The sequence below is a fragment of the Cupressus sempervirens genome, chromosome 1 (genome assembly GCF_028749045.1).
Source record: "Cupressus sempervirens isolate cs-2001-9-10 chromosome 1, ASM2874904v1, whole genome shotgun sequence".
NCBI classification, from domain to species: domain Eukaryota; kingdom Viridiplantae; phylum Streptophyta; class Pinopsida; order Cupressales; family Cupressaceae; genus Cupressus; species Cupressus sempervirens.
In genome coordinates this window covers 565,728,388-565,751,074 of record NC_143118.1, presented here as the reverse complement: position 1 = coordinate 565,751,074, position 22,687 = coordinate 565,728,388, and the positions used below count along the sequence as shown (strand labels likewise).

Below are 22,687 nucleotides of genomic sequence, written 5' to 3'. Positions count from 1 at the left end.
GGAGTGAGACTCAAGCTAGTTATTTGCTTTGCGGTTTGACTATTAACAAGCTATCTGTATTCTCCTATAAAACTGTTATGGTTTGGTTCCTTTCCTACCTTCTCGTCCATTTCAAAATCCTATATTTTGATTTTGAAAAACTAGTGCCTAATGCTAGGAGATTATGCATGTATATATAGTTAACCGTTTATATTTTTACCAAGTTAGCTGGCATATGTACTAGCTAATATCTCTAAGATTATTGCAGAGCCATTTAATATATATGTATCCTCTATAGTTGCACTTGGATTTGTACCTTGATCCTTGGTACTCGTTTCCTACAATCAGAAAATGCCCTTGTCTCAAGACACATATGGGAATGAAATCAGGGAACTTCAAATGAAGTTTCTCTACATCTCTTTATTTATCTGGGAAGCAACCTTTGAAAACTGGCAAACTTTGTATAACAGTTTCATAGACATGTTACATAAATTACATCTGTTTTTCCTCGAGTGTTGTTATTTGGTTGACGAAAGCTAAAAGAACTAGAGAGCACAATAACATACATATTTTTCTATTTTTGGCATGATTTATTTTTTTCGAAAGCTGAAATTTTTTAATATCAAAGCCCAAAGAGGCCCTAGTAAGAAGAGAAACAATAAAAAGGCTTAAAAATTCTATGTACACCAAAGTTTTGTCAAATTATTGAAATTGGCAAAGAGGGCTACTCCGTGATAGTAGCTTGTTCTAATAAAATATATATCATGGGTGCACACTCAAAAATATATATAGTTTGCAAGCTTGCAAAGGGTGAGTTGCCAAGCACTTGCGAATGATTTTGTAGCAGGGTTAACTCATGACTAACCTAAACATTGGAAAAAATGGTATAAATGGCCAAATACACTGCAAAAACTGATATTTTGCTTTCCTTGTCACATGCCTTGATTTCTACTGTGTTTAGATGCCCTAAAATGCAACTGCAGGAAAAACAATTCCCAAATTGTTTTAACTAATTATTTTTTAAAGTTGCCCAGTTTTGTTGATTTTTTCTGGAGTTATCCCTGAGTTTTATTTCAGGTCTGCCAAATCTTAGTTTTCTGACTAAGTACATATATAAACAAGAAAGCTTTTAATCTATGCATAAAGTAAGTGATATCAGTTTATTAAAAAAAGAAAGAGGGTTACCCCATGGCAGTAGCTTGTATCCCAATAAGAAGAGAATCACTAAAAGGCAAAAATTTCAATGTGTGCTGAAGTCTAATCAATTTATTGAAATGGAAAAGAGAAGTGCTCCATGATAGTGTCCTGTGCTATAAACTATACGCTGTACATATATAACTTATACCCTATACTCAGTATCCTGTTTGTAAATGAATGACACTATTGCTCTAGTTCCCTTTGTTGTCACTTGATTACTGTGGTCTATTTCATTATCCATTTCTACACTTAAGGCATAGTTCACATGCTCAAACATGTACTAGATTCAGCAGATCAGATTTTTTTTGAGTTGGCAAAAACTTGGCAGCATAAATAAATACTATTTTTTTTAGTTTTAATGAAAATATGGTAAAAAAATTAAACAAACTAGTCTAGAATATGTTGGGAAAGTGTTTTCTATTAGGTTTGAGACAAATTGTGTACAAAATTACATCTGACCAATACAATGACTAGCTGATACAATTACGAATTATGATGATTGGCCTTGAAGATCATCATCATAAATTGCATGCCCAGGCAGTTACAAATTAGAATATTTTGTGATTTCTTTTTCACCATTCTAGTGAAAACTAGAAAAACTTTTCTCCCTCGCACTTGTTTGTCTCCTCACTTAACTTAGAAGACAGTGCTTGTGGCCCCACCTTGTTGTTAGATGGTAGTGACTCCTCCCTTACCTCATGTTCAACACCATCTACATTGATTTCATTCAATCCAATCTCTGTTGCTTCTAATGAATTTGCACCCTCCATAGCTTGGTTTTCAAAATCAACAATCTTATCCTTTGTAAATAAGGAGGGCCCCTCGTCCCATTCAATTTATATAGGGATCAATGTCATCCAAATTAGTAAGCTCTGATTTTTCGTCCATCTTTCTTCTGCGAAGTTGAAGGTTGTAAGTTATGAAAATTAAGTTATTGAGGCCTCCTGTGCTTTCTATTCCTTAATAACAACTGTTCAGATCATACCATGTAGGACCGAGGGTGAAGCTGTGGTAGATGCCCTTTCATATAACATGGTTCACAAAATATCCTAAACCATAAATAATATATGGTTGGGGCTTGTTTGGAAGTATATGCTGCGATCCTAAACAATATTTGGTTGCCTTGATATGTTGTGACTCATCAATAATCATCAGCAATTTCCCTCACATTTTAATGTCCATACGGCTTACATTAAGACAAAAACTGCAGATCTCGGAGATTCTCTCCCTTATAGGAAGAAATGTATGTAATATAATCCCCGCTAAACAAATTCAGACTTTATTTCCTTTGTCGTTTATGCTAGCAGCTTATTAACAAGGATGGAAACAGTTCACTGATGCTATGATAGGATAATGGAATGGTTATTATTAGTCAAGAATAACAACTGTCAAGCTGCAAGTTACCTCATATGACTGAAACTCTTTCACAGATATGCAACAATAATGCATGTAAATTGCAAACTCAACCTATCTGATAATAAAATGTAATAAAATATGGGCAATACAAATCTGATAACATATCTCCTCACTTATCATGAGAACTGGAATATGGAAACCTTTCACACCAAACCTTGAATCTTTGATATCTTCAACAATATTGCTGTTATGAAAACTTGCTTGCAAATCCAAATTGTTTAAACACAATTGAGATTCTGGAGTAGAATGCCCTTGCCACGAGCGAGAGGGTTTCCGTCCTCAAGCCCATAATGGAAAATCGAAGGTTTTTTGTCCTTGAGTGCACCAAAACTCCAAATCAGCAAAAATATGAAATGAAATGACATAATTGGATGATAAACTTTGTGTTCTTGCCTCCTTTTTGTAGTTGCCTTTTTCTTGGGCCCTCCATTGTTTAATTTTGGTTTTAATTTTATTTTCCCTCCAAGTATTCTATAATACTCTTTGATTAACACCCAAAGGCCTCATTATATTTTGAAGAAGCACTTCAATTACCTCAAATATTATCATTGTTTTCATGTTATATGTTTTATTTTTTAAAAGGGGACATGACAAAAGCAACTTCAATGATTTAGTTTTCTAGATGAGATAGAACATTCTTTCAAATATATGTGTGATGCTAAAATGATCTTTTCTGATGTTGCGGAAGTAGATAGTTAGGAATGAAATGCTTGGAACTAATGAACATCTGTTTTCATTCAGATATACGAAATTGGCGGGGGTTCTGGAACTTGTGCAAAGTGTATATTAGACTACATGATGTTGAATGCACCAGCAAAGGTGTATAATAATATGACTTACACGTAAAACTCTTAAACTCACTTTACTGACCTCTTTGTGGGGTAAAAAGGATTAGATTGAGACGGTTGTGCTTGTGTTTAGGCTTTTTGATTTATTGTTTATGATTTAGTTGGTTCTTGCTGTTCATTGTATTTGTGGTCGCTCAAGAAGAAACTATTTGGATAATCACTAAGATTGCATAATAAAAATGAGAAGATCAATGGAATTGAAAATCTCAAAACCAGGAATTTAACTCCTCTGGTTTCTGTTATATGTATATTGATTTGATTGTCTTATGTGGTGTTTTGATGGTTTTATTTTGAGTTTGGATATAGTTGAAGTGTAGTGAAAGGCTCAGAGAAATTCTTCCTTCCTTAATGCTTCTTTTAACTTTAGAGTGAATAGATTAGAAACACTACATTGTGGAAGTATATACAATTACAACACTACTTTAAAGTTTATTGATTATTCATACCTAGAGAACATGGTTCTCTCACCTATCAAGCACTATAGATTTGGTTCATTGCACAGGAATAAATGCAAAATAAAGCACATTATGTGTAGCCCACAAATTATAACAATTATTAATAACATTAAATCCATTCCAAATATATCATTTTAATTTATTACTTACAATTTATCGCTAACCCATTTCTTAATGGCTCTAGGCACCCAATTTTCCAAAAAAGTAGATTCCTTTTTTAAAGTTAATTTCAGATTTTCTGATTGATTGGTTATCCTAATTGGGACAACAATAGAACATTTGTGACGTACCCTTTCTAAAATATAATTTACTAATAAATAATGAAAAAAAATTAATAAATGAATGAATAATATTATCATAATAAATTATTTTATAATTTACTATTAATTTAATTATATGCTAATATAATAATGAAAGAACATAATATATTGTTAAATTTGAACCAGAAATATATATATATATATATAAATGCAACAAATAAAATCAAATACTCAGATACAAATAACTCTAAAGATTTTTATCCTAGGAAAAATCCTCACCGAGGGGAACAACCCAGCCCACCCAAAAGAAGAGTTTATTAAGATTCTCAAAATAAACTTCAAAGTCTCTGCTCCTTCAAAAGACATCAATACTCAATAATTACACATGATCACGGCTCACAAAAGACAAAGTATGTGCTGGACAGGAGCTGATACTTCAATTACTAGAATCTAGGAATGTAACCTTCCCCAGAATGAAATATGCCGTGCATCCATAAGGTACTGAAACCGACTCTCTCTCTCTCTCTCTCTCTCTCTCTCTCTCTCTCTCTCCCTCTCTCTCTCTCTCTCTCTCTCTCTCTCAACACGAGCATGATTCTCTACAATAGCAAGCTTATCTCGGAAGTAACGTAGCTACACTTTCAGAAGTGGCTTGTGAGAGTGTCTGCAAATGTGCTTCTCTTTAGAAATGTACTAGAGCTCAACTGCTTTCCTTAGATCATATCTCTCAAATAATGGTATTAAATGTATATATGGTTGGTTCTGTCATGAAAAATTGGATTAACTAAAAGCTTCACACAATCTTGCTTGTCACACATGATTATTGTAGGTTCCAAAGGCTATCTAGACAAATCTGCAAACTTGTGAAGCCACACAACTTCTCTTACAGCCACACATGTGCAACATATTCTGCTTCATCTATACTTTGAGCAAGGAAAGATTGTTTCTTGCTGCACCAGGAAACCATGGCTGAACCTAGATTGAAATAACAACCTGAAGTACCCTTTCTGTCAGCCACACATCTAGCCCAATCTGAATCAGAGAACCCCCGCAAGTTCAATTCTACGCATGATTATTTCAAGCCATATCCTACTGTACCACGAACATATCTCAATATGTGTTTGGCTACCACAAGAAAGTTGTCTTGTTTCACACATAAATTGACTCAAAGCATTAACTACATAACATATATCAGGCCTTGTGTTAGCCAAATACCTCAAAGAACCAATTAATTGCCTGTACGTAGTAGGATCAACCAAATCTGAAGTTGTTGCATCATCATGCAACTTTTTCAGGTCTACTTCCATAAGAGTCACCATAGATTTACACTCTAACATGCCAAATCTTTTCAAATTATCAATTTCATATTTACCTTGACTTAAAGTTAATATGATCTCATTTGATCTTTATCATACCTCAAACCCAAGGTAATAGTGTAACAAACCAAGATATTTCATTTCAAATTCTGAAGCTAACTCTTAGATTTGAGAATAAGATCATCATTATTTGTGAGAAACAAGTCATCAACATACATCACAAGAATCAACAGTTTGTCATCATTTAACTTGAAGTATAAATTTGGGTTTGCATCATTTTTAGGAAAATCCAAATTTAGAAGATAGTGACCATCTCTTATGCCAAGCACAGGGAGTTTTCTTAAGGTCATACAAAGCCTTTTTTAGCCTGTATACATGACACTCACTATTATGAATCACAAATCCTTCAAGTGTCTCAATATATACTTCCTCTTCAATTACTTCATTTTAGAAAACTATTTTCACATCCATTTGATGAAGTTTCCAACCCTTCATTGCTGCAATAGCTATGATGGTTCTGATGGAAGTGTAACAAGCTACTAGTGCAAAGGTTTTTCATAGTCTATGCCTTCCTTTTGTGAAAAACTTCTAGCAACAAATTTGGCTTAATATTTTTCTATACTTTCTTCAGTTGTGTCCTTAATTTTAGACAACCATTTAGATGAAACAAGTGATTTACCTTTTGGTCTTGGAACAGTGTCCCATACATCATTTTTAATAATGGACTGATACTCTATCATGGCATCTTTCCATACTTGCTGATTTGACGCTTCTTCAACACTGGAAGGTTCAAATGCTTTAATGTGACTCATCAAAGCTATATAACTAGCATAATTATGAGGCCTTTTATTCTCTCTGAAAGTGCCATAGGGGGGCTGCATATTGTTCAGCTTCTTCCATAATGTTTCTAGCACACAAAGGTCTTTTCTTGTTGACTGAAGCATAACCGGGACTTGCTGAAGTATCAATAGGATCTATTGGATCAACTGGATCAATTGAATCCTCCAAATCTGTACTCTTTCTCTGAATCTTTGAAGGTGGACCTGGATCAGCCAAATCTATATCCCAAGGAAGCTCAAAATCTTTTCTGTCAGATTCGATGTTAGATTCTTTTTATTTTTTACAAACTACATCTTTATCAAAAGAAACATCCTTGCTGATTTCAATCCGCTTTTGACCTGGAATGTAGATTTTATATGATTTTGAAGAATCATTATAGCCAACAAAGATGCCTTTCCTTCTTGAAGGTTCCAACTTTGTACTTTTCTCTTTTGGAACATGAATATAAATAGGGAAACCAAAAATTCCGAAATAACTGATATCTGGTTTGATGTTTGAAAAAGCTTCTAAAGTCATATTGTATAGAACCTGATGAGGGCTACAATTCTAAACATGAATTTTTTTCTTGCCAGCCTCAAAGCATAGAAAAGTTTGAAGACTTTGATCATGAATCACAGCCTTGGTTGCCTCAACAATTGTCGTGTTCTTTCTTTCAGCTACATTATTTTCTTCAGAATTTTAGGGGACACAAAATCCCTCTTAATCCCAATTTCAACACAAAATTTATGAAAGATACCAGAAGCGTATTCTCCTCCATTATCCGATCTAAGAATCTTAATCTTTTTGTTAGGTAGATTTTCAACAAGAGCTTTAAATTTTTTAAAACAGGACAACACTTCATCATATTCTTTAGACTTAAGAAAGTAAATCCAACACCTAACATAAAAATCATCCATAAACGTAACTTAATACCAAAAGCCATTAAGAGAAGAAACTGGCATAGGACCACATAAATGAGAATGGATTAACTCTAGGATATATTTCGCTCTACTTTCACAACTATGAAAGGAACTTTTAATGTTCTTACCTAGAGTGCAATGTCCCCATTTTTGGTAGGTCTCTTTGATTTATTGAGTCAATTCATCAGAGCAACCCTCATGAGTTGACACTTTGGTTTGAGGATCTCATTGGTGGATTTACTATTTCTAGTAAGTCCAATCGGGCAATTGCCATATTTGACAATGCAGATGGTGGCGTTGACAGTCGGTCATCACCTGAAGTAGATGGGGCTATTTATTGCATGAGCTCATATTTATTAATTGATTATTAAAAGTTTACTTTATTATAAAACACTTTATTATTAAATGTTATAATGTGATGTTATGTTGGAGAAGCTTCGTAAGTGAAGTTATGTGTTGGAAACAAAAGGTCATTTGAAGATTATAAGTATGAGCTCATTATGAAAGAAAACGCATCCGATTATTTGTTCATCTATTTGGCTTTTGTTGTCTTTGAGACATTTTTGAGTTTGTGGGTTTCTGTGCCCTTGCTGAGGTATAAGGGTTTGGTGATCTTGCTTGGATACTGATTTTTTTGAATTATCTATGCAATTGGAGCTGAGGTATTGGAATTGTTTACTCCTCTATTGCAACATACTATTTATGATAAGTAGGAGTTCATTGTTATTGATGGGATACTGAGAATTGTATTAGTGAATTTACTTTGGATTGTAACGCTAATACCTGAGTTGAGTATCTCATTATATCTTGGGAACATTTTTGCCAATTAAGACTAGCCTCATCTGCAAATTTGGCGCCAACATATCTTGTTATTAAGCATTGTATGTTTATTGTGTGATTAGGTTATTATTTGCAAAATTTTGGAAAGCTATCTCTCCCAAGTAGAGTGGCTATTTACTGAGCTGGGATTTTTCATAATGTCCCCATTTTTAGTAGGTTCCTGTGGTTGGCTTGGTCAATTCATCATTGCGACCCTCGTGAGCTGACATTGGGATTTGAAGGTTTTAGTTGTGGGGTTATAGGCTTTCCAGTAGCCTATGGTGTGTTTTGGCTCCGTTTTGAGGGACTTACTATTTTTAGCATGTCAACTGTTGGTTTCGATGAGCTCAGTTGAGTTAGAGGAGTTGAATGATGCTCTTACTTTTTATTTTGGGCTTCTGGTTTGGGTTCCAAGAATCTTGAAGGGCGCGTCTATTTATAGTAAGTTACCCCGTCTAGTTCATTCATCGTCTTTCTCAATCGGGGTCACTCTGGTGTTGTCAGATTTTGATTCTGATGCTTCTTTAGTCATTTTCACAAGACGGGTGAATTATTATTATTCATTTATAGATGTTGAGGTTGTTATTTTGTTGGTATTTTTTATTGGTCACTTGAGTGTCATAGCTCATTAGAACTGGGTTGAAAAGAATTAAATCTTGAGGACAAGAAACAATGGCCTCACATGTAAGAATTTCATGATATGGGTGAAATGGTTGTTCTTGGGAGCCAAAAGATATTAATAAATTATATTAGATGACATGTTATAAAATAATGTTGTGTTGAGGAAGATCCTTAAGTGAAATGCATTTAGGAAACTTTGTGCCAATGGGGGGTTAAAAAAATGAGCTCATTTTGATGAAAAAGCATGCGATTGATTATTTGTTTTTGTTACTAGTGAAGAGCTTTTCCTGTGGTAGATTTTGTGCCCTTGCTGAAGCATAAGGCTTTGGAGATTAAACGTGAGCTTCGAAATCACTACTAAGGTATAGTGAATTTGTTTATATGTTGAATATTTGTTGTGTCTCCCTTATTGTCCCTTATTGTTTCTTGTGACTGGGAAAATTAATTGAGTTGAGAATTATTATGACTTCTTGTTCATGCTGGTTGCTAAGAAGTCATCCTTAGGCTGTGAGTTACTTGAAATATTAATTGTAAATTGAGGAGTCTCCATTCAGTGTTCAAATACCTTGAAGTTGTGGTTTTGGGTGTGAGCCTTTCTTGCAACTTTAGATGTCTATATATATCTGTGATGTAGCTTGTAAGAATCTGCATACTAGGCACACATTTCTCATGTATATGAACATCAAATCTCTTGCTAATTGGCATTGGCAAATTCATTGTACTTAGGCATCATACTGCATGAAACTAGAGATTCTCGGATTTGTAGTGCGGTTAAGAGTTTTTGTGGCCCAGATTTGGAGCATGAGCTTGTAATATTCCTGTCATAAAATAGATCATTAATCAAACTATTGTTAATGGGTCGATTGATTTAATATATATCGGACCCATTTTTGTTTTGTTTCCGTAGTTTGTGTTGCCGTTGGCTATCTTTGTACACCCTCGAAATTTTTTCCCCGATGGGTATTTAAGCACGACTTGTAGGTAGTCATTAGGTAGGCAATTTGGATTATTTCTTTGTACTACGAATTCTTGTTGGAGTTCTCCGTCGTTCGCCATTTTGAAAGTGAAAGACCTTCCCTATTTGGTTTGTCTGGTTTCAGTGGGATTCAACCCTCACCCTATTCCATTGCCTGTAACACTTCGCTTGGATTTGGCAAGTCGGAGCACCATCTTTTGTCAATTATAATTGGAGGTTGTTTGTGTTTGAATCTCTATTCTTGTTTGGCATTGTCTGATGAATTCATAATTAATAGTTTAAAGTGCAAATCTGAAATCATTCTTTTTCGTACCTCCTCCGTTTCTCACAACACTCTACGCAACTACCATTACTCACCGTATGGCCTCCAAGCTAAGCTGTACCTACTCCCAACCAACCGTATGACCTCCATATACCCAACCGTACGATCCCCATATGCTCACTGTATGGATCCCGTAGTCCCTACCATATGGCTACTTTGGTAACCATTCTCACTTCACCATATGGCTCGCCCTTATACCTTTGTACGGCTAGACTACTAGTCGTACATCATCTCTCCCACCGTACGACACTTTTGGTGTCCCATAACATACCGTATGGCCTGCATTGTACAACGTTCAGCCTTGTCTGTACACTCCATTTGACATCCATACAAGCATTCCCGTAGCAATATATTGATTTTTAGGGGAGTTGTAGGTACGGGTCATTACAGTGGTATTAGAGCTTCGATCCTGCTAGCTTGTGGACAGTGAATGAGAGTTTATAGTCGGAAGAGAAGAAGAACCCATTCCGTTGATAGAATGGCTGTTGAATTGAAACGCACAGCTGCTGAACTCATGGCACTACTGAGAGAATTTGCCAGGAATCAGGCACAGATCAATGATACTTGCGACTCATGGAAGAGACTCTCAAGAAGTTGGCAGACAATAAAATATCTAGAGAACAAAATGGTCACAACGCAGACTCGGTGTCAGGTAAAACAAGCCCTCATCCAGCATGCTCTCGACCTTCCATGCCATCTTTTCCCCTACGGACAGAGACACCACTCGGAGGGAAGCAACCGACCTTTGAAGAAATGCAAGAATAATTGAGAGAAGACTTGAAGAATGCCAATTTTGAGGAAGATATATCCTACAAAGATTATGCAAATCTGAGAAGGAGATATTCGAGAGGCGGAAATAGAGGATATTTTAATGATGATCTCAGGAGGAAGTTGGGTAAAGTAAATCTATCACCATTTGACGGATCTGGTTCCATATCGGCGCAAGCGTGGGTAATGAAGGTAGATACTTACTTCTAGCTTAATCCCATGCTAGAAGAAGAAGCAATTAAATTTGCGGCCTTACACTTGGAGGGAGTTGCGCATGAATGGTGGCATCACGACACCATCACACTGGGGCATGATCAAATAAATACCTATGGGGAATTCGCCAAGAGATTGATAGATCGATTTGAAGGTAAAGATCTTGAAATCAATTTCAAAGATTTGGCACAATTGAGGCAAACTGGATCGGTTGACCAGTACATTGTAGAATTTTAGAAATTCTCTGTTTTGGTCATAGACATTTCTAAAAGAAGACGCATAGTGCTCTTCATGGATGAACTGACAGAACCACTGAAAGGTTGGGTAAAAGGGTTCAATCTTGCCACCCTGTTAGATACTATTAAGAAGGCAAGGAGTATGGCATCATCAACAACGTCATCCTCACGAAGGTACTCACATTCCAAACCGCCGATGTTTTGGAGGGACAAAGATAACAAACCTCCATTGAGAAAGCCATACATGGACAAAGCTACCTGACATGAGCTCCGAATAAAGAAGCTATGTTTCAATTGCAAAGGACCATGGGAACCTTGGCACAGATGCCTTAGAAAAGGAAAGATCTACTACATTGAGGTCGTGTTCGATGATGAGGGGAAATAAGAAGAAACACCCTCCGAAGACAACCAATTTCACGACGATACCAACATGGCTAGTTTGAACCGTACAGAAAGAATTGCAGCATTGGTACGCCGCAGAGGAACTATCACCCTAGCTGATAGCTCGAGGTGCACGGTTTTTCGTGTACGGGGAACCCTTCAAGGACAAAGGTTTATGGTGATGCTCGATAGTAGAGCCACTTTGAACTTCATAAACTCATCTTTGATGAAATGAAGAGGTCTACCTATAGAGGCACACGTAGGATTTCAGGTCAAGGTTGCCGGAGTAACTCTCCTGCCCTGCGCACACCTTGTTCCTCAACTAAGTATCACAATGGCGAATCACACAGTGATTGAGGATTTCTTCATAGTCGACCTTGATGATATGGAGGTTATTCTAGGCATACAGTGGATGGAGACACGTGATGAATACACTCAGAGCTTCAAACGGATGGACTTCACTTTTTTTGTTGATGGAAAGAAGGTTGTTCTTTGCGGAATGGCAAATGAAGGTCCAAAGGAAGTTTTTGCACATTGGATGGAGGCAATTTTTCAACGTGATGACGTTGCTTGGGCTGCACATTGTTTTGTCTTGGCGGAACCTATAAAAGGGCAACAAACACCTCCCCAGGATGATGATCTCCAGAATTATTGAGTGAACATGATGAAGTTTTTATTGACATTCCTCCGGGCATACCGCCTCTCATCAAGGGTTCGAACATACTATCGAGTTGGAAGTTGGAGCCAAGCCGGTCATAACCACACCTTACTGCCATCCCAAGAAATTCAAAGATGAGATCGAAAAGACTATTCAAGAACTGTTGGAGAAAGGATGGATCCATCCCAATTCTAGCCCCTTTGCATCATCAGTGGTATTGGTCAAAAAGAAGGACAAGATGATGTGCATGTGTGTGGACTACCGTGTGTTGAAGAAAAAAACAATAAAGAATAGATGTCCCATTTCAAGGATAGATGAGTTGCTGCATGAATTACATGGCACAGTCTATTTTTTGAAAATAGATCTCTATTCTGGATACCATCAGATCCGCATAAGGGAGGAAGACGTGGAAAAAATGACCTTTCGTTGTCACTACGGGCATTATGAGTTCTTGGTCATGCCGTTCAGATTAACAAATGCACCTGCCAGATTCCAATCATGCATGAATTGCATCTTCAACAAACAATTGCGTAATTACTTACTAGTATTTTCTCATGATATTCTTATTTATAGCAGGACATGGGAAGAGCACCTGAAGCATTTGGACGAAGTCCTATGGATCATGAAGGATCAGTCCTTGTTTGCCAAGCGATCCAAGTGTCAATTTGGTATGACGGACATATTGTACTTGGGGCATTTTGTTAGTAAATATGGAGTTCAAGTTCATCAGGAGAAGTTTCAAGCTATCCTTGATTGGCCTCCCTCGAAATCACTCACGGAGTTGCAAGGATTTTTTTGGATTGTGCAGTTATTACCGGAGTTTTGTAAAAGGATTCTCTCAGGTCAACGCTCCATTAACATATCTGACAAGAAAGTGTTCCTTCTAGTGGAATGGAAAAACACAACTCACTTTTGATAAGCTGAAAGAAGCAATGAGCAGTTGTCCCGTACTTGCATTGCCTGATTTCGCTTGACCTTTCGTTCTGGTGCGACACATCCGGAGAAGGCATTGGTGCGGTACTGATGTAAGATAGACACCCCATAGCCTATGAGAGCAGGAAGCTTACGCAAACATAACACTTATATTCTATTTATGACAAAGAGATTTTGGCCATTGTACATGCACTAACCAAGTTCTGACAGTATCTGGTGGGTGCTAAGTTCGTTGTTCGTACGGATCACAATAGTTTAGTTTAAGATTTTTTCTGGAGCAACGAGACTTGAACAAGAGGCAACAAAAATGGGTAAGCCAGGCTTAGGCTTTTGATTTTGACATTGAATATGTGAAAGGAAAGAATAATGTGGTTGCGGATGCTTTATCTAGGAAACCCACTATCTGCTTGCTGACCCAGATTTTAGCTGACTGGAAAGCACATTTGTTGGTAGAATATTCCAAAAGCACATTTTCCTATGAGCTAATGGATAGCAACACCTAGGATGATCGGTACAAAGTGATGGATGACATCATTTACTATAAGAATCGGATATTTTTAGTGTTGGAATCCAAATTGAAACTGAAAATCTTGAACGACTCACCCTTGGTAGGACACCAGGGCTTCCTCAAAACTTACAGATGTCTCAGGGAGAGGTTTTCATAGAAGGGTCTCAAAGGAGACATATTGCAGTATGTAAGAGTGTGCAGTTTGCCAGCGGAACAAATCCGAACATACTCTACCCACCGGGTTACTGCAACCTTTGCCAATTCCAAAATAGAAGTGGGAAAGTATCTCAATGGATTTGATTATTGGACTTTCCAAGGTGAATGGAAAAGATTATATTTACGTGGTGGTTGATAGGCTGACAAAGTACACACATTTCTTCGCCATCTTCTCTCACTTTCAGGCCGCACAGATAGCTGATCTATTTTTTAGATAAGTCTTTCGTTTGCTTGGGTTACCTTGAAACATTATCAGTGATCGGGATGGGTGATTCATTAGTATCATCTCGACAGAACTATTTCGGTTGGCAGGGATAGAATTGTCACCAAGTACTAGTTACCACTCTCAGACAGACGGACAAACAGAGATTGTGAACAAGTGGCTCAAAGGTTACCTTCGAAACTATGTTTTGGCACAACAAAGGGCATGGGTCAAATGGATACACCTAGGGGAATATTGTTACAATAATATGTACCACATGTCCATCGGGATTACACAATTAAAAGCTCTATATGGGTACGAAACCCTCTCCTTCATTGGCACAGTTGTGGGAGATAGTTGCGCACCAAGGGTGAGGGACTGGCTTCAGGAGGATCAGGATATCCTAAGATACCTAAAGAAAAACTTACAACGGGCACAAAATCAACAAAAGATGTACGCCGACATACACCGAATAGAGAGGAGTTTTGAAGTAGGAGACTTGGTCTACCTTAGGCTCCAGCTATACCTACAATCCTCATTGAAAGAAAAGGGAAAAAAAAAATTGAAGCTAGGATTTTATGGCCCTTATCGTGTAGTGCGCCACATTGGTGAAGTTGCCTATGAGCTGGAACTTCCAGAGGGGAGCTGTATTCATAACGTTTTTCATGTCTCCTACCTGAAGAAAGCTATGGGATAGAATGTCATGGTTGCTACAGACCTTCTGCCGCTCAATGAAGAAGGAAAGCTCATATTGGAACCAACAAAGATTATTGAAGTACGTGAGAAGACCCTGCAGAACCGAATAGTAAAGGAATATTTAGTATGCTGGAAACACTTGCAGCTAGACGACGCAACCTGGGAAGGCAAGCACATTCTACACCATTTGACATTGCGTTTGCTTGAGAACAAGCAAATTTTGGGATGGGAAGACTGTAATATTCCCATCATAAGATAGAGTATTAGTCAAACTATTGTTAGTGGGCCGATTGATTTAATATAGCTCAGACACATTTTTATTTTGTTTTTGTAGTTTGTGTTGTTGTCGGCTATCTTTGTACACCCGTGGAAAGTTTTTACTGACGGGTATTTAAGCACAGCTTGTAGATAGTCATTAGGTAGGCAATTTGGATTATTTCTTTGTATTGCGAATTCTTGTTGGAGTTTTCCGTCGTTTGCTATTTTGTAAATGAAAGACCTTCCCTATTTGGTTTGTTCGGTTTTGGTAGGATTTAACCCTCACCCTATTTCATCGCCTGTAACACTTCGCTCGGATTTGGCAAGTCGGAGCACCATCTTTTTGCAATTATTAATTGGAGGTTGTTTGTGTTCAAATCTCTATTCTTGTTTGGCATTGTCTGATGAATTCAGAATTAATAATTTAAAGTGTAGATCTGAAATCATTCTTTTCCATACCTCCTCTGTTTCTCACAACACTCTGCGCAACTACAATTACTCACTATACGACCTCCAAGCTAAGCCGTACCTACTCCCAACCAACTGTAGAGCCTCCATATACCCAACCGTACAACCCATATATGCTCACTGTACGGACCGCATAGTCCCTACCGTATGGTTACTCTGGTAACCATTCTCACTTCACCGTACGCCCCCTTGCCCCCCCATACCTCCGTATGGCCAGACTACTAGCCGTACATCATCTCTCCCACTGTATGACACTTTTGGTGTCCCATAACATATCGTACAGCCTTCAGCCTTGTCTATATACTCCATTTGACATTCGTACAGGCATTCCAGTGGCAATATATTGATTTTTAGGGGACTTGTAGGTACAGGTCATTATAGAGCCTTGGGAAATTGCTAGTTTGATTAGAGCTCGCCCTGCTGCCATTGTTGGCGTCCAATTGTGTTAATGATTATGGTCTGCGATTATTGATTGGGTGAAGCTGAACACACTACATATGGAATTTTTCAGTTGTGGTTTGGCACTTACATACTGAAATGACATCTATTGATTGCTGCAAATCATATTGAAGCTGAATGTTACATGTTCCATATTTCTTGTTAGTTCACATGTAGAAGTCAATCGGATTTAAATAATAAAATTGCAATCGGGTTTTATGTCAAAATTCACTTGCTAGTAATTTGTTTTATTCTCAGTACTTCCATTTTTTTTCCTTCATATAGTCAAATTATCCATATACCTCAAAGTATGAAACACAAGCAAGAGGGTAGACATATACATTTGGCAGTCTATCAGCATAGACACTAGAGCTGCGTTGGGTAACCATTGAAAAGTGAAAGAAATTGATGTATGTTTAAGCTATAACAGGTCAAGGGATTTTACAGTGGCATCAGAGTGGTTTCTTGGCATCCTGTGGGGTAGGGAAGTTATTTTTATTTCAGATCTGTTGTTGTTTTGGGACTGACCAAAACTCTAGATTTTTCTAGCTATGGACAGATACAGGAGGCCTAGTAGTTCCTAGAGTTGGTGTAGTGAGGAAGATAGCAGGAAATTAAATGCCTTGAGAGAGAGTTCGAAGAAACTTAAGCTTCATCAACAAAGGTTGTTGGAGAGATTGTCGGATCCGAGGATGGTAGATAAGGCAGCGAGATACATGGTTTCGCTTTTTGCCCAACACCGAGGATGCAAGGAAGGAGGTTTGAGTTTTCTTCGAGAGGTGTTCATGATGCAAATGTACTCCTGTTTAGTATGACACCCACTAGCCCTATTTGTAGTGTCGATGGACTTATTGCAGAGGGACATGTGGTTGTGTTAGTGGCAGTGGCGGATAGTGACACTGAGCTTTCAACAGGTTTAGGATTCTAGAGTTATCACTGCCGATAGAGCAGGGGCTATTGGGGCAATTGCTACCATTGATTGTTTAGACTCTCTCAAGTAGGGAATTATTATTGGAGATTTATATGTCAGTTTTCATAATGTTGCTTTAGGGCGGGAGGCAACATCTTCCTCAAGTGGGGTCGATACATATATGGAGTCACCCAGTTGTGATATTGGTGATTTGGGTGTTACAACATTGTCAGTCAATTTGGATCTTGCTCTAGCATTATTGATTCACAGCTTGGTGTTGAGTCATGTGTGTAGAGTCAGGTGATGACAGTTGAGCATTTGTTAGGAGATGTGGGTATAGAGAGTATGGACACCTCAGATGATTTGTTTCATGATGTTATGAGTTGTACTGGGTGGTATTAGGTGATGACTTTGAGGAGGGTTTTTGGATCGGTCCTAGGATCAGGATTTACAACGACTTTCTGTTGAGGAGGAAATAGAGTTATATGAGGAGTACGATAATATGACGATTTTTGCTTGTTCAGAGGAAGTGTTGGTTGAGGTATCGATTGGTTGTATCTCAATTGCGGATGTGTGCGAGGACAATAGCACACATGTGGTGAGCAAATATGATTTAGTTTCCGATCACAGTGCAGATAGTGAGGCAGCGAGCTTGCATAGGAGGTAGGGGTTACATAGGCATCATGTGACTAGTTAGCTGAAGGTGAGTGATAGTGACTTCTCTTTGGCTCTTGAGCATTGTGATGCTATTCGTTAGATGTTGGCTATATCTGGTTGGGGTGCTTCTATGTTAGATGAGCACGGTGATAGTAGTCTTTCGCTAGCAGAGATTCATGCTTTTTGAGAGGCTGTCAGGATCTTGAAGCATAATTACTCATAATAAGTTGCTAATAGGGATTACCTTATGGAGTGGGGTAGCACTTGTTATGAGGTATTGTTAGGGAAAGAGGAGGAGTTGGCTGAGCTCACCGAGGAGCTTGAGGCTCTTCAGCTCTTGAGCATTGTGATGCTATTCGTTAGATGTTGGCTATATCTGGTTGGGGTGCTTCTATGTTAGATGAGCACAGTGATAGTAGTCTTTCCCTAGCAGAGATTCAAGCGTTTCGAGAGGCTGTTAGGATCTTGAAGCATAATTACTCACAGTAAGTTGCTAATAGGGATTACCTTATGGAGTGGGGTAGCACCTGTTTTGAGGTATTGTTAGGGAAAGAGGAGGAGTTGGCTGAGCTCACCCAGGAGCTTGAGGTGATTGTGGACTCTGTAGAGTGTACTCAGTTGGCTCTTAAGGAGTCACAGTAACGGTTGGACGAGGTTACGGTGGAGTTGGAGCGGGTAGAGTCAACACTAGCCCCAGATTCTGTTTAGTTGCATATTGTGGTTGTTTGTGAGTTTGCTTCCACAATTGAGGATGAGGGAAATGATGATGTGGCAGTCACATCCACCCAGAATATGGGTACAGTAGGGGTATGGAAGAGGTGAGAGTATTAGTTGAGGATTGTATTGTGATTCCTGTTGTGCCACGTTTTTAGAGGGATCAACTATGGATTGTGGGGGAGCAGGTTGATACTTCCATATATAATTTCTATTGTATCGAGTCATTCATGGAATATTTGCTTGAGAGTTCGGATTTGCATAAGGATTCATACATCGTATCTGAGGGTACTCCCATTCAGGGCTCTTGTGCTAATGGCGATAGGTGGGGAAGATTGTAGAGACCTTGGCTGCAATGCTTCCCAATAGGGACTTTGTGGTTGAGTTTGTTGAGAGGGTTGCCCAAGATCTTGCCCAGCCAGTAGCTCATCATTAGAAATTGGTGTAGTCTCCTGATTCCCAATTTGATATTGATGAGCCCTTGATAGATATTGGGAGTTTTTATTGACATTACACTGTGAGGAGTGCTCATCACTTCTCTTTTGACCCATGGGTAGAGGATTTTGTTTCACGTCGGTGTGTGTTGGCTCTAGTTTCATACCATCCATTATGGGATGCCTTAGCACCATGTTTTGTAGATGGGACCGACAACTGCAAGTTAGACCATTTGCAGTATTACACACCTAGGACAATTTATCAGAGGTTGGAGTTGGTGGTAGTGATTCATGTACTTATAGTCGTTATCATCTCCACAATGTAGTTGGGTGTGAGTGTCACTTTGATAGGGAGTCAGATGTTGACAGAGTTGGTATTTTAGTTGGATTGAGTTTTGATGAGTTGTTACTGCCATCAACGCCTACAGTTAGTTTCCAGATGATTCTGCCATTGATATTAATTATTTGGTGCTGGTGCTACAGGAGTTGCTTGTACACAACAAGGATAGTACACAGTTCTACCCTTGGGATCTAGGTAGACTGTGATGTTCAACTTCATTTTGCTTTGGGATTGCTTGGGGACAAGCAATCTTAGGGAGGGAGGGTTGCAATGTCCCCATTTTTAGCAGGTTCTTGTAGTTGGCTTGGTCAGTCCATCAATTCGACCCTTGTGAGCTGACAGGAGGAATTTGATGATTTCAGTTGTGGGGTTATAGGCTTTCCAATAGCATATAGTGTGTTTTGGCTACGTTTTGAGGGACTTACTATTTTTTGTAAGTCAACTGTTGGTTTCGATGAGCTTAGTTGAGTTAGATGAGTGGAGTGATGATGTCAGTTTTTATTTTTGGCTTTTGGTTTGGGCTAATTCATTCATCATCTTTCTTCATCAAGGTCATTCTAGTGTTGTCACATTTCGATTTTGATGGTTCTTCAGCCTTTCGCAAGATGGGTGAATTATTATTATTCATTTGTATATATTGAGGTTGCTATTTTTGTTGATATTGTTTATTGGCCACCTGAGTGTTGTAGCTCGTTGGAACCGGGTTGAAAAGTTTTAAATCTTGAGCACAAGAAACAATGGCCTCGCGTGTAAGAAATTCATGATATGGTTGAAAAGGTCATTTTTGGGAGCCAAAACATATTAATAAATTATATTATATGGCACGTTATAAAATGATGTAGTGTTGAGTAAGCTTCTTAAGTGAAGTTGCTTTTGGGAAACTTTGTGCTAATGGGGGTTATAAATATGAGCTCTTTTTGATGAAAAAACATGTCTTTGATTATTTTGTTTTGTTACTTGTGAAGATTTTTTCTTGTAGTGGATTTTGTGACCTTGATGAAGTATAAGGGTTTGGAGATTAAGCTGGAGCTTTGAAATCCCTGTTGAGGTAGAGTGATTTTATTTATATCTTGAATATTTGTTGTATCTCTCTTACTGTGTTTCTTGTGGCTGGGAGAATTAATTGAGCTGAGAATTATTATGACTTCTTTCTGTTCATGCTGGTTGCTAAGAAGTCATCCTTTGGCTGCGAGTTACTTGAAATATTAATTGTAAATTGAGGAGTCTCCATTCAGCGTTCAAATACCTTGAAGTTGTGGTTCTGGGTGTGAGCCTTTCTTGCAATTTTATATGTCTATATATATCTGTGATGTAGGCTTTAAGAATCTGCATACTGGGCGCTCATTTCTCATGTATATGAATGTCAAATCTCCTGCTAATTGGCGTTGGTAAATTCACTGTACTTGGGCATCTTACAGCCTGCAACTAGACGCTGCTACTTACTCATTTTGGGCTCCGATTTGCAGTGTGGTTAGGGGTTTTTGTGGCAGCAATCTATATCTGATATTAGTGCCCAGATTTGGAGTGTGAACCTTGGGAAATTGCCAGTTCAATTGGAGCTTGCCCTGCTGCCATTGTTGGCTTCCAATTATGTTAATGATTATGGTCTGCAATTACTGATAGGGTGAAGCTAAACGCGCTACATATGGAAATTTGCAGTTGTGGTTTGGCACTCACAAACTTGAATGGCATCTATTGACTGCTGAAAATCATATTAAAGCTGAATGTTACAGGTTCCATATTTCTTGTTAGTTCACATGTAAAAGTCGATGGGATTCATATAATAAAATTGCTATTGAGTTTTATATCAAAAATTTGCTTGCTAGTAATTTGTTTTATTCTCAGCACTGTTTATTTCTTTTCCTTCATATTTTCAGAAAATCCATAGACCTCAAAGTATGAAACACAAGCAAGAGGGTAGACATATACATTTGGTAATCTATCAGCATAGACAGTAGAGCTGGGTCAGGTAACCATTGAAAAGTGAAAAGAAATTGATTTATGTTTAAGCTATTACAGGTTGAGGGATATTACATTTTTGCTTTGGGCGATTATTCACATGTTGTTGGCAATTCCTCTAATTTCCAAACCTGGGCGCTATTGTTCCCACTGTAGTGCCAATATCATATGCATATAAGTGCTTGCATACTGAAATTGCAAGGACTGGTGTTTGATTTTGTGTCTCTGAACCTACTCTCTTGGGTGTTGATCATGACTGGAGATTGGAAGGGGATGAGGCTGTGTGAAAGCTGGTCCATGGCTGATTAAATAAGCACCACTGTGTCTTCCTTGAAACTTGCCGTTGAATGATATAATTGCATTTCCATATTGCTGCAGTTAGCGGATTGGGCCTGTGTTGTGGGGAATTGAACAGGTTTGGCTCATTTCAAATTCTATTACACGCCTGCGATTCCTATTGGATGAAGAAGACATTGGAAAAAGGCAAATCAATGGTTTCTTTAATTGTCATGTATAATTACCAGCATGCTGAAACAATAAGTGGACATAATAAAATTGCTAGCTGTTCCTGATATCAGTTTTTGTATCTTCAATTTAATAAGCATATGTTACATCCAGTATTACAAATTTGATTATCATTTTCAGAATTGGCCTAGTTTGATAAATATTTAACACTGTCAATTCTTTTCACATATAACCAAAATTTTAAACTAGAAGAGTCATTTAAGAATCCCATTAGACACTACAGTGAGGACTGTCATAGGCTTCCAGAGCATGTCGGTAGGGTTTCTGGGGTTTCTTGCCAGCTTGTGCCTTGTCTGCTACTACTGACATGTTCCTTGTCTCCTCCATAAACCAACGTAATCTATATTATTTTAGAGTTAAGTATTTATGATTATAAACTAATGAATATATTATTTATATTCTAATTTTTCTTTTTTGTAAAAGAAAAACTTAATCAAAAATTTATCTTCAATCTTTTTCTGCTTGTCGAACCTTATCCGAATTTTATTGTTGCTGAACATGAACTCAAATTTAAACATTGTGACCTAGCTTGCACATACCTATGAACTAAAACCGACCTATAGAATATAACATCTATTAAGGATAAGGGACCTCTGTATGGTCTATTGCATATAAGTTTATATTTTGATAAAGATCAAATCAAAATTTTATATATATATATAAATTATATAACTGAATACCATGGGAAAATTATATAAACCAACTCTGTCATGTTATACTCACATTTGGACTCCTTGCACACAAGTATTCCCTTTCTAGTATGTTGAAGACCTCTTCGAGGTGTCTCAAAAGCTCATCCCAAAAATGATTGAAAACTGGTATGTCATCAAATAAGATAAGGACAAACTACCTCAATTGTTTTTGGAAAACCCTGTTCATAGATGATTGGAAAGTAGCTGGTGCATTGGTTAAGCGAAACGACATAACTAAAAATTCAAAAACCCCATAATGACATAGAAAAGATGTCTTCTCCACGTCCTCTCTCATTTGAATCTAGTGATATTTGGATCTCAAATCAGTTTTGGAGAAGTAGCATGCCCCATGTAGCTTGCAATCAGCTCATTATTCCGCGGAATGGGATACCTATTTTTGATAGTCTTCTTGGTTAGGGTGTGTAGTTAATACACATACAAATTGTCCCATACTTCTTCTTGACCGACACACCAACTGATACAAAAGAACTCTTACTCAGCCAAATATGTCCCATCTCAAGTAACTCCTTAGT

General features: G+C 37.8%; 1 protein-coding gene across 2 annotated transcripts in view; it reads left to right on the top strand.

Annotated features, from left to right (window-relative positions):
• The window catches only part of LOC149578686 (NADH dehydrogenase ubiquinone complex I, assembly factor-like protein (DUF185)), a 240,448-nt gene that overhangs the window by 56,408 nt on the left and 161,353 nt on the right, over positions 1–22,687 (top strand). For both annotated transcript variants that reach the window (XM_089831076.1, XM_089831071.1), the window contains exon 6: positions 3,334–3,434. In XM_089831076.1, the coding sequence (XP_089687202.1) occupies positions 3,334–3,434 (101 nt within the window). The remainder of the gene's footprint in view (positions 1–3,333; positions 3,435–22,687) is intronic.